At 39.1% G+C, this 13,641-nt stretch overlaps 1 protein-coding gene across 1 annotated transcript in view; it reads right to left on the reverse strand.

The window, feature by feature from the left end:
* Window positions 1–13,641, reverse strand: part of LOC122810644 (carbohydrate-responsive element-binding protein-like) — a 672,712-nt gene that overhangs the window by 362,577 nt on the left and 296,494 nt on the right. The window contains exon 4 of the mRNA XM_044082217.1: window positions 11,543–11,666. Within this exon, the coding sequence (XP_043938152.1) occupies window positions 11,543–11,666 (124 nt within the window). The remainder of the gene's footprint in view (window positions 1–11,542; window positions 11,667–13,641) is intronic.

Genomic DNA, 13,641 nt, shown 5'->3' on the forward strand with positions numbered 1-13,641 from the left:
ATGTTAGTATACAAGGCAGTAACATCTAGGATGCAAAGAAGCCACCCTGATTCCAACTGCATATCAGGAATTGTGTAGTGTCCTGTATACAAGCTCGAATACATCCCAAAAGGGGTTGGAGATATTTGGTCAAAAATTTTGAAAGAGGTTCCGTAAGAAAACCCCTACCCGATACTACAGGTCTCCCGAGTGGATTTTTTTAAGTCCTTATGAATCTAAAGAAGCAAATACAAATATTGTGATTTTGGATCCTCTACCATAAGATGATAAAGATCTGAATCAGTGATGATGCCCTCTTCACTGGCTTCCAATAAAAACCTATCAATTTCCACCTTGAATCTAGGGATTGGATCCAAGGGCATATGCATATATCATCTCCCAACTTTCAATTGCTTTTGAGCCTCATTGTAGTACATATCCCAATCCATCACCACCACTGCTCCACCTTTATCAGCTGATAGAATCACCAAATTCCCATTATTTTAAAATTCCTAACTACCTGTTGTTCTCCTTTTGAGAGATTATGGGGAAGAACTGAATGTTCATGAAAACTGAAATGTAGATATTTGAGAATGCTTGATTGGAACATAGAAACCTGTTGATGCATTGGTGGCATGAAGGTAGATTTCTGAAATTTAAATACATCAGTATTAACAGATGATTCAGAACAAAAATATAGTCTTAAATTCAACATCGACAAAAAGAAATTACATCCTGAGCCAAAGAATCCTCTGTGACAAAAAAGCCAGGTACAAAATTTAAGCCTTTATTCGGGAGTTGCATTTCCACCTCTGAAAGAGGTATGGATGAGATATTGACAACATTTGTACACTTATTTAACTTTGTAATCATAATTTTCAAACGGCTCTCCAAATTGCTTATTTTTCCTGTGTTTCCTACCCCCTCTCCTCCTTCTAGCTGCAAAGGGTGATCCAAGTCATGTCTTTATTGGAGTGGGTGAATCTGGGGTGTGATTACCATCTCTGTCCGTGGTAGAGGATGAATCATCCCCCGATGTACTGCTAACAGACCTTTTAAATTTCTTAAAAATCGATTTGGGACTCTTCCTTTTTTGGGCAAAGGTTCCATTGTCAGTACTAAATCTGACATTCTTATAGGACTCAAATGCCCCTTTTGATAATCCCCCAAATCCTGGTTAAATTGTTTCATCTTTTTCTCTTAATTGTTGTTCAAGATTAAGTAGCTCAGTACTGAGCTGATTCAGACAAGAAATATAACATGGTAAGGTCTCATAAGTCCTAATGTCCTCACAAGAAGATTCTACCTCTGTAATACATTGATTCACAATTCTTTCATAATATATTAGGGCATCAACAAAGCCCATAGAGGCTCTTTGTTGAACCTGCATCCATTGTTCCAACAGGGTGTCATCTATGTAATGGACTAAGGGCTGAATCCTGACCCGTAGACCCCTGGGAGTAATCCCCTTTGTCTAATAAGCTTTGAACAGTTTCAAATGCCAAACATTTCTTCTAAGTGTTTTCATGCTTTTTGTAAGCTTTTGAAAGGCCAATTTACACTGGTTAGATGGATTATTAGTATTAACATTATCCCTAACTCCCTTTATCTATAGATCCCAAACCAAAGACTTGCAAAAAATCTTTATCAGAAGATAAACCTTTTAGGATTGAGACCAAATCCATATTCAATATAAATCCCTGAAATATTTATCAATATATATTTATATTTACCAGACCTGAATAACCTATAAATATTAGACCATAGTACAGCAATTTAGATAAAAAACAAACCATACAATAATCTAAAGCACCCACAAGTCAATAGGAAAGGTTGTCAGCCCTTGTGAAATGTACGTAAAAAACGTAGAACACAGAGGACTGTGAAGTAAACCCAATTGTTTTGCTCTTCCTTTGATAATTTTGGTTAAATAGAAAATATAATTTTGAACCCAAAAGGATAAAAGAAATGCATAAGCATATATTTCATTGATTACAATAGGGGAACAATAATAGCCATCCCGTATTATAAATATCAAAACAAAGTGGTAAAACCACAATTAACATAACCCTAATAATAGGTATCAGATACGAAATTCTGCAATCCTCTATGACAATGATGTCAAAAACAGACAAGTCTCATAAGTATCAATGGGTTAAAATCCACACCCACATTTGCAAAAATTTATGGTAGGACAAACATCCAGGGGAGCAATGATGGCCCTTGTGATTACAAAAATATAAAGGTATTGCCAAAAATATGGTACCAGCCACTGGGGATGCACAAGCCAGTGCATTTCTTCATGCAGGTCCCAAGCCTGGATAAATAGGGAGGGTTAGGTCAGGAAGGGCATCCGGTGTAAAACCTCTGCCAAATAACATATGCGGACAACAATACATATTTCCATACCAGATCAGTCGAGGCCCAGGTTAACGACCCCCACCAGTACCGTTAGCCAACAGGGTGCTGGCAGAAATTTGGCTACTGTTGGCCGAAGGAGAAGAGGAGGGGGAAAGCAGAAAGACAGGAGGAAGGTTAGGAGTGTAGTAGTGAGGGTAGGAACTTTGAATGTTGGCAGTATGACTGGTATAGGGAGAGAGCTAGCGGATATGATGGGGAGAAGGAAGGTTGATATATTGTGTGTGCAAGAGACCAGATGGAAAGGGAGTAAAGGCCAGGTGTATAGGAGGCGGGTTTAAATTGTTCTATCATGGTGTGAATGGGAGGAGAAATGGGTTAGGGGTTTTCCTGAATGAACAGTATGCCAAGAGTGTTTTGGAGATGGAGAGTGTCGGACAGAGTAATGTTTATAAAGCTGGAAATTGATGGTGTAATGATGAATGTTGTTAGTGCATACGCTCTGCAAGTTGGCTGTGCGATGGATGAGAAAGAAAAATTTTGGAGCGAGTTGGATGAAGTGGTGGTGAGTGCACCCAAGGGTGAGAGACTGGTGATTGGAGCGGATTTCAGTTGGCATGTTGAAGGGAACAGATGGGATGAGGAAGTGATGGGCAGGTATGGTGTTAAGGAGAAGAATGCAGAAGGTCAGAGGGTAGTGGATTTTGCAAAAAGGATGGACATGGCTGTGGTGAATATGTATTTTAAGAGGCGGTGAGATGGATAGGGTGACATACAAGAGTGGAGGAAGATGCACACAGGTGGATTATATCCTATGCAGGAGGGCCAGTATGAAGGAGATTGGAGACTGTAAAGTGATGACAGGGGAAAGTGTAGTTAGGCAGCATAGAATGGTGGTCTGTAGGATGACGTTGTTGATCAAGAAGAGGAGGACAAGTGTGAGAGCAGTGCCAAGGATCAAATGGTGGAAGTTGAAAAAGGGCGAGTGTGGAGTTCAGGGAAGAGTTGAAACAAGCACTGGGGGGCAGTGAAGAGTTACCAAATAGCTGGGTAACTACAGCAGAGATGGTAAGGGAGATGGCTAGAAAGGTGCTTGGTGTGACATCTGGACAAAGGAAGGAGGACAAGACCACCTGGTGGCAGAATGAGTAAGTGTAGGAGAGTATACACAGGAAGAGGCTGGCAAAGAAGTGGGATTGTCAAAGAGATGAAGAAAGTAGGAGTATAAGATGAGGAGCATGGCAAAGAGAGAGGTGGCGAAGGCTAAGGATAAGGCATATGGAGAGTTGTATGAAAGGTTGGACACTAAAGAGGGAGAAAAGGAGGACCTGTACCGATTGGCTAGATAGAGGGACTGAGCTGGCAAAGATGTGCAGCAGGTAAGGGTGATAAAGGATAGCGAGGGAAACGTACTCACAAGCAAGGAATGTGTGTTTAGCAGATGGAAAAAGTATTTTGAGGAGCTGATGAATGAAGAGAATGAGAGAGAGAAGGTTGGATGATGTGGGGATAGTGAATCAGGAAGTGAAACAGATTAGCAAGGACAAAGTACGGACAGCTATGAAGAGAATGAAGAATGGAAAGGCTATTGGTCCAGATGGCATACCAGTGAAAGCATGGAGGTGCTTTGGAGAAATGGCAGTGGAGTTTTTAACCACATTGTTTAATGAAATCTTGGAAAGTCAGAGGATGCCTGAGGAGTGGAGAAAAGTGTTTTGGTACCCATTTTTAAAAATAAGGGTGATGTACAGCGCTGTAGTAACTACAGAGGGATAAAACTGATCAGTCACATCTTGAAATTATGGGAAAGAGCGGTAGAAGCTAGGTTAAGAAGGGAGGTGATTATTAGTGATGAGCAGTAAGGTTTCATGCCGGGCAGGAGCACTACAGATGCGATGCTTGCTCTGAGTGTTGATGGAGAAATATAGAGAAGGTCAGGAGGAGTTGCATTGTGCCTTTGTGGACTTGGAGAAAGCATATGATAGGGTGCCTAGAGACGAGTTGTGGTATTGTATGAGGAAGTCAGCAGTGGCAGAGAAGTATGTAAGAGTGGTACAGGATATGTACGAGAGTAGTGTGAGTGACAGATGCATTTAAGGTGGAGGTGAGATTACATCAAAGATCAGATCTGAGCCCTTTCTTATTTGCAATGGTGATGGACAGGTTGACAGACAAGATCAGACAGGAGGCCCCATGGATTATGATGTTTGCAGATGACATTGTGATCTGTAGTGAGAGTAGGTACCAGGTTGAGGAGACCCTGGAGAGGTGGAGATATGCTCTAGAGAGGAGAGGAATGAAGGTCAGCAGGACTAAGACAGAATATGTGTGTGTGAATGACAGGGAGGATAGAGGAATGGTGAGGATGCAGGGAGTAGAGCTGGTGAAGGTGGATGAGTTTAAGTACTTGGGATCAACAGTTCAGAGTAATGTTGAGTGTGGAAGAGAGGTGAAGAAGAGAGTACAGGCAGGGTGGAATGGGTGGAGAAGAGTGTCAGGAGCGATTTATGACAGACAGGTACTAGTAAGAGTGAAAGGGAAGGTCTACAAGAGGGTAGTGAGACCAGCTATGTTGTATGGGTTGGAGAAGGTGACATTGACAAAAAGGCAGGAGTTAGAGCTGGAAGTGGCAGAGTTAAAGATGTTAAGATTTGTACTGGATGTGACAAGGATGGACAGGATTAGGAATCAGTACAGTAGAGGGTCAGCTCAGGTTGGAAGGTTTGGAGACAAAGTAAGAGAGGCGAGATTGCATTGGTTTGGACATGTGCTGAGGAGGAATGCTGGGTACATTGGGAAAAGGATGCCAAGGATGGAGCTGCCAGGTAAGAGGAAAAGAGGAAGGCCTAAGATAAGGTTTATGGATGTGGTGAGAGAGGACATGCACGTGGTTGGTGTGTCACAGCAATATGCAGAGGAAAGGAAGAAATGGAAGCAGATGATCCGCTGTGGTGACCCCTAATGGGAACAGCCGAAAGAGAGGAAGTGCTATACCATTCAACTTACCCACAATGCTATGTTCCCCGTAGAAAAATACATACCATAGCCAACCACTTGTTATAATAATACACACTGGGTGAATTACCCATTAATTTGACTTATCAAGGGAGCAATAATAGCTATCACGTGTATAAACAAAAACATTTGACTTGGCAAAAGGCAATAGTATATCATTATTTAGGTTGATTCTTTGATGCCCTTATTTGTCTGAAGAAGTTCATGTATTGGATGTGAATGAAAGCACTCACAAACTTGTTTTTTGGAGATTACCACTGCTTTTTGTTGTTTTTTATATATGGATGGTAATCGCACCCCAGAGTCACCCACTCCCAAAAGATGTAATTTGGATCACCCTTTACGGCTAGAAGGAGAGGGGGTAGGAAACAGGGTAAATAAGCAATCTGGAGAGCCTTTTGAAAATTATGATACAACATTAAATGTGTACAAATGTTCACAATAGCTCAGCCATACCTCTTTCTGAGGTGGAAATGCAACTCTTGAATAAAGGCTTAAATTTTGTACCAGGCTTTTTTGTCAGAGAGGATTCTTTGGCTCAGGATGGAATTTCTTTTTGTCTATTGAATTTAAGCCTATATTTTGGTTAGGAATCATCTTTCAGAAATCTACCTTCATACCACCAATATATCAACATGTTTCTATGTTCCAATCTAGCATTCTCAAAGATCTACATTTCAGTTTTCTTGAACATTCAGTTCTTCCCCATAATCTCTCAAAGATGGAACAACAGGTAGTTAAGAATCTTAAAAATAATAGGAATTTGATGATCCTACAAGGCTGATAAGGGTGGAGCGGTGGTGGTGATAAATTGGGATATGTACTACAACGAGGCTGAAAAGCAATTGAAAGATGAGAGATATTACATGCATATGCCCTTAGATCCAACTGCTAGATTCAAGGTGGAAACTGACAGGTTTCTATTTGAAGCCAAGGAGGAGGGCATCATCACTGATTCAGATCTTTATCATCTTATGGTACAGGATCCAAAATCTCAATATTTGTATTTGCTTCTGAAGATTCATAAGGACGTAAAAAATCCGTCTGGGAGACCTACAGGGTCAGGTAGGGGTTCTCCTATAGAACCTCTTTCATAGTTTTTGACCAAATATTTCCAACCTCTTTTGGGATGTATTCGGGCTCGTATACAGGACACAACACAATTCCAGGGTATTATTTCTGATATGCAGTTGGAAATGGGGTGGCTTCTTTGCACCCTAGATGTTACTGCCTTATATACTAACATTCCACACTGGGCGGACCTGTTGACTTTACAGTATTCATTGGACAAGTGTAAACTACACCAGCCAGGCTTTAATACATTCTTAGTTTGTCTTGCGGAAAATGTACTTACTAAACATGTACTATACTTTCATGGCTAATGCTTTTGGCAGGTGCAGGGCACAGCAATGGGGCATCTTTTGCACCCATTTATGCGGATTTATTTATGGCATATTTGGAACAAGAATTTATTTATGACCCCAAACATAACGTATACCTTGAGGCGATAGATATATGGAGACGGTATCTGGATGATTGTTGGATGGTGTGGAAGGCTGACAGTGTACATTTACAGGAATTAGTGGAGTATTTAAATGAGAACAAGTGGGGTACTGAGTTCAAGGTAAGTTATCAACAACAGATTACCTTCCTGGATGTTTTGGTTACCAAGAATGCTGATAACACTTTGAATACTCAGGTTTTATCGCAAATACCCCCAAGATAACTCACTACTTCATGCCACCAGCATCCACCCCCCTCAACATATCATCTGGAATATCCCTAAATTACAATTTCTTCAGGTCAGGAGGGTGTGCTCAGATACACAAACTTATGGATATTATAGAAAAGATCTTGTTCACAGATTCAAGAGCAGGGGATATAAACAGGGAAATATTTCTGCCAGCAATTGGGCATTCCCTCAGGACAGGAAGGATTTGTTAGGTTACAGGGAGCATCAACTTGGAGAGCCATCTAATTTGAGGTTAGTTACCACTTCTGGGAGAAATACTGGGGCACTTATGGATATTGTCAACAGACATTGAAACATTTTACTGGTGGACCATAAACTGTCTGAGATACTTGGGGATAAGTGTTTATTTTCCTTTTGGAGAGGCCAAACACTAGGCTCACACTTTAGCCATTATAAACGTTACCAGGATCCTACCATTAATTACCAACAATGCAGTATGACAGGTGATATATTATATGGATGTACCCCCTGTGGACATTGTATGTATTGCCCAAGGGTAGCAAAATCAAAACAATTTACAAGCAGAAACACTGCCTTGGTTTTTGATTTAAATTTTTTTACAAATTGTAGCTCAGATTGGGCTATATACCTTGCTACGTGTTCATGTTCTGCATTTTATGTTGAACAGACTTGTAGACCTTTATGGTTATGTATTACTGAACATGTCAGCAATACTGGAAATAAAAAATGTCTAATGCCCTTTATAAACATACATTAAAACACCACACTGCTCTTTTTAGATTCACTGTTATTGTAATATAATTGGGGATAGAAGCAATATGTCTGGATGACATTCCATCCTTAATTCTAAGGAGAAAAAGTGGATAATTAAGTTGGGTGGTCTCTTTTCCCCTGGATTAAATGAGCATCTATAATTAACCAATGGGAATGTCTATCAATTTGGATTGTATAAATAGCCATGTGTTTTTGGTTTGACACTGAAGAAGGCTAATTAAGCCAAAACTGGTCTGAATTTTTTGGAAGTTTGGGCTTATATTTAACCCTACCCTAAATGTGTCTGATCTGCTTAATGTGCTTATGAAACATTAAAATGGCTCTATTTTACCACACTGTTGTGCTGGCCCACTTTTTTGAACTTTTCATGATGGTTACTGGGCCTCTGCACTTGCCGTACTTGTGAGGGGGCTTTTGCTGTTGAACTTTAAATCAGCTTATGAGTGGGTACAAAAAAAAGTCGAAGTTCTTCCAGATCAAACTTAAGATCTCATGAAGGAGCCACCCATTTTCTAGGTGGATAGATATGTAAAACTCATTTCAGAAACTATTTCACCACAGATAAAGAATAAACAGGGATCTACAGGCAGATAAGAGAAAATGATCAAAAGGTGAATCTTAATGCAATAGTAAGAAAGACCAGAAGACAACACACATAAGTATTGTAAAACCAAAAGGTGTATGAGCCTTAAAAGGCTCTTGGTTCTAACTCTGGCACTAACTAGAAAATCTTTTCTGCTTAGCCATATATGACTTCGGAATAGCAGGTTTCTTAAACTCATTTAAAACCTCAGAGAAAAGGTGCTTAAAACAGTACAATTCTCTCATATAGACTGTAAGCAGTGAATAGAAGGTTGTGATGAACCACAGAACCCTTGGCTTATGTGAGCAAGTCCATTCTGTGGAGAAACTTGTGGTAATTGTTCATTGCCATTTTTAAGAGAAAGGAGAAAACACAGTTGTACAAGTCAACTCCCCATAACAGTATATGTTAAACATTCCCAAACAGCTCTACTACTTCTGTGATGATTTATTTTGTGAAGAAACCAACAGAAAGAACAGCTTACCATCTTATCACAATACCTTTGTCACGACAGCTAGAAAATGAACTTGAGAGAGTTTAAAAGCACAGAATATATAAGCAATTTCTTCACTTCTAAGTGACCTTTCACAAAAAGGATTACTTCTCCCCCACATCACTTCAGCTGAAAGATAACTGTAGAGAGAGAGACATTATTGCTTTTTTGCCTTTAAGCTTCAAATGAGATTTAATTTTTAAACTTGTTAAAATGTTAGCAAAACATAAAGAATGCCCTTAATTTAGTCTACTGTTCTAGAGCTATGCCTCCATCCTGACATTATCTCAATATCAAGCTGATGGGGGCAACAGTTGACTTAGCAAGGGGCAGCTCTGGCAAACTATCCTGTGACTCACTGAAGAGTGCAGAATTATTTAATTAAATATATTTGAGGGCTCAATTTGGGCCATCGTTCTGTATTACAACACATGGGGAGAGCTCAGTCATGGGTTATGCCCAGAATTTCATCACAGCTTCTAAAATTATTGGCCCAGTGATCCATATCTGATACAGCTACCAGAGAAAAACAAAACTCCTGAAAATGGTAAAGTACTTCAAATGACAAAAAACAGGGTATTAAAATAAAATTAATACATAACTTACAATTTCAGATGAAAATGGGTCAAAATAATGTGAATAATGACAAAACAGTATAATCTGTAAACAGCTATTCCTGACATCTGTATTTGATATGAAAAAACAAAGTTTAACCTCCTGACGGTTACAAAAATAAAACTTTGCAGCCTGCATTACAAAAAAAAATAGTATGCAGTTGCACTACAAGCAAGGCATCATCTAGTACTACCAGCAATGTTCTGGTTCAAAGGACCTTTAAAAACAGATAAGTAAATGCCAGAATTCTGAAGGGCATTCCAACAAAAAAATACTGAAGTTTCAAAATTTTATTTCTCCATTCATATGTGATATCCAGTGGCAAATTCAAATCTCCTACATGAAACTTCATTATGCTTTTAGCAACTATCTAATGAATTCACCTTCAAGTCAGCAAATGAGTGCCAGTGTGTCAGGCATAGCTCTCAACTGTCCAAAGTTTCGCAGAATGTCCAGATGTTTTACTCATTTTTTGGTTCATTTCTCATAAAATTGTAGTTTTCTGGCAAATCACTGACAAATCATTGAGGACTGAAGTCAGAAACTAATGGAAGACAATTGATTTTCAGACTTCATATCCTTCAGAAAATTCATGCTAATGCAAAAAGTACAGTTTTGTACCTACCATAAATGTAGATGTTCGAAGATCCACATTGCTGCAGTCCTTACATATGGGAGAGGATTTTGCACACTTTGGATATACACAGACAGTTGCGATATTATTTGAGCAGAACTAAAGGGTTCAGGCAGTCTCAGCAGTTGTTTGTTTCTTTTGCTTTGGGTTCTCAGGGCAAACCTGTTTCAAAACAAACTATTTCTAAGTGGATTGGTTTTTGTATTGCTTTCTGTTATTCCCATCATGGTTAGGAGATTCCAGCTGGGATTAGGCCTCATTCCACTAGGGCTACTGCCACTTCTACAGCTTTTTTAAAGGGGGGTGGCTACTAAAGATATTTTGGAAGCAGCTACTTGGAGTTCAGTGCATACTTTCTCTAAGCATTACCACCTTCCACTTTACTCTAAATCTAGGGCTGGATTTGCCACTGCAATTTTACAGGGCATTTTGGCAGCCCCTAATGCTTTATAGTTTTGCCATCCTCCCTTACCTCTGCTTTGGGATTCTACCCATATGTAAGGACTGCAGCAATGTGAGATGAAGAACATAGTACAGTTTTGTACCTACCATAAATGTAGATGTTCAAGATCCACATTGCTGCAGTCCAATTTACCCTCCCTCCTTCCCCTCTGTAGTTAGAGGTGGTGGTGTGGTTTGGGTTGTACATATTGTAAATATGGTTAGTGCAGGGGTGGTTGGTTATTTTTTGCTGTTTTTTGGCTTTAGCCTTTCTTGTTAGGGCCTTCTGACATCTGGGGCAAGAAAAGACTGAGGATATGACGTCGGTCATGCGCTTTTGTACCCTGACGTCCTGATGTCAGTTTTAAGCGCCTTGACCGACGTCAGCCTAATACTTTGGTATTCGGGCCGACCGAGGACAGCGGACTACCCATATGTAAGGACTGCAGCAATGTGAGATGAAGAACATCCTGTTATTCTATTAACTTTCTAAGTTTGCAAGAGCAATATTTTAAAAAAAATGTCCCTAATTTTGGGCCTTTGACCCTCCCCCCATTATTTGTGGCTTTGTCCAGATTTCTTGCTCTAAGAGATTGAGAGGTATGGTGATAAGCTCCACATTAAAACCAACCTTCCCCTTGACAAGTCCTAATACCTTGTCACAAAAGACGGGATTTACAACAAATGTGAAGTTCTGAAGTGCATCAGCATAAATACCTATGTGCAACATGATTGTATTATTGAAAGGGCTGCCTAGAAGGAAAAAAAAAAAACCAATAAACTCCATAGCAGTTCTAACAAAGGTCTCAATACATGAATAGCAGATACTACATTCTCCTTGAAAACACTTTGCAAAATCACAGGACTACTAGGATTTCATGATACAGATTCCTAAGTTTACTCTCATGGCCACAAATTTATAACTTTTAAGGATACAACCCAGAATTTCCAGTTCTGCAAGGTCCTACTGCGAACATAGTCATCAAACATGTCTGTCAAGTGGCTGGAATGCTGGCGGGCAGGAGGGGCACCAGTGGCAGGCAGCTGCTGCTGATATTCACTAAAAAAAGGAAAAGCGCAAACTGTTACTTAAGTCTGTTGAATGCCACTTAATCAATGAATGATTCCAGCAAGGTGAACTGCAGGTATATCAAAGAATCCTTACTTCCAAATGCCCTCAGAACCTATCAAGGATTACTCAGCTGAGTAACTAAAGCAGTCCTGACAACTAACAGCACTTAGAGCATAACACAACAAAGCAGAATATCAGAGGTAGGACTTGTTACACAAAAGTCAGAGAAATTCAAACAGATTACAATTCAAGCAGACCAAAAGCAAACTGTACACAGAGTAAGCAAGCTGCTGTGTGTTAATTCTATGTACAGATCTTTGTCAGTGGCTCAAGCACCTGGTGTTATATATATGCTCTACTTTGATCAAGGACCAGTGATGATATGCATCTTAAGAACGTGTAGAAACCATTTGTGAAAAACTTTACAGGACAAAAAAAGTATAACATGCAACTAATACAAACGTGAAACTACAGATTCAGTACTACTGACATTTACAAAACATACACAAATGTCCAACATATCAAAAACGCTAAAATATTTAGGAAATACAGCCAAATCAATATGCTGACTCCAGCCATTTTGCTCTTAATATGAGATATAAAAGTCAGCTAGAGTCCTTTAACCAAGTCAGCCTTCTCTCCTTCCATCATTCTTTTAATTTAGCATCAGTTAATAAAATTTAATAGAATTAATGCACATGGCAGTAGGGCCAAATCTACATTATCGCTTACAAAATACTATCAGCTAACAACTGTGAACTCGAAGTCTGAGATCATACAAGACAGTTAATAGGTGCCATCAGGAAGAGGTTAAAGCTGCAGCTAGTAATATCACTGCAACACTTTTTATTCAGAACTGTATGCGACAAGAACATGAAAAAAAAGAATCATAATGCTCCTCACTTTTTGAAGCTGTCTACCTACTTTATTTTAATGCAACTTCAGTCTATCGTACATTCATAGTACCCTTAAAGAACTGTGCTGTACTATACATACAAGCAAAGCAAAACAGCCACCAGACAAACACAAACACTGACCATAATTTTTTTTCCAGAGGTTATTCCCTTCCCCATTTGGACCTTTTTTGCTCCCTGGCTATGAAGGAATAAATCACTTAAATGGCGTTTCTCAACACTTCCAGTGAAAGATACTGGGAAATGACCATACAAAACATTTAGGAGTATGCTTCAAAGTCAAATGACAATGAAACGGTGCATCTTGAATAAACGTGAGAAATTTGTCTTTTATGTACACCTTTCATCCTGATGCTATAAAACAGTTTATTTATACTTTGCATTTATACTTACCACCTTGAAAAAAGTGATATGAATGGTGTCTATCATAAAAGCCAATGTTTGGAATTTTGCATGCTATCACATTCTAATGAATATTTTGGCCTTACTTTGGTCCATACTTGTATAGGCCTACATCTCAAACAGATGAATGTATCTTAGTGATATTTATCATGATTTTGAATACTTCATGCTTATCAAGACTATGTTTTGGTTACATTTAAAAGACTGAAATTATTTTTAGGGGGAATCCACACTGTTTACAGTTGTTACACTAAAGCAGCTCAATACACACATTTTAATATATAGTCATATTCCACCATGAACAAAGCTGTAAATCAGACGATGGAATTTAGCTGCCTCTGACATTCTAAGGCTTACTACTGGTCTCTACTAATAGACTACTAAACCTCAAACCTGTTTTGACATTTTTTACTGACACTGCATTAGCAACAGATACAGACTTCCATTATAAACTCTAGGTGGGCTTTTTTTAAGAAAATAACTATTTACATTTCTCACATAAGCTTTGCAAGTGAATACACATACAATTAAAAAAAACTTCACATAACATTCTTGATTAACACACTCAGTTTACATACTTGCTTTAAATCAGTATAGGATCATAGGTAAGTGTGAAGATGTGAGGTACTGCCAGCTACGCCAGAAAT

This window comes from Protopterus annectens, chromosome 9.part0 (genome assembly GCF_019279795.1).
Source record: "Protopterus annectens isolate FY-2018-M chromosome 9.part0, PAN1.0, whole genome shotgun sequence".
NCBI classification, from domain to species: Eukaryota; Metazoa; Chordata; order Ceratodontiformes; family Protopteridae; genus Protopterus; species Protopterus annectens.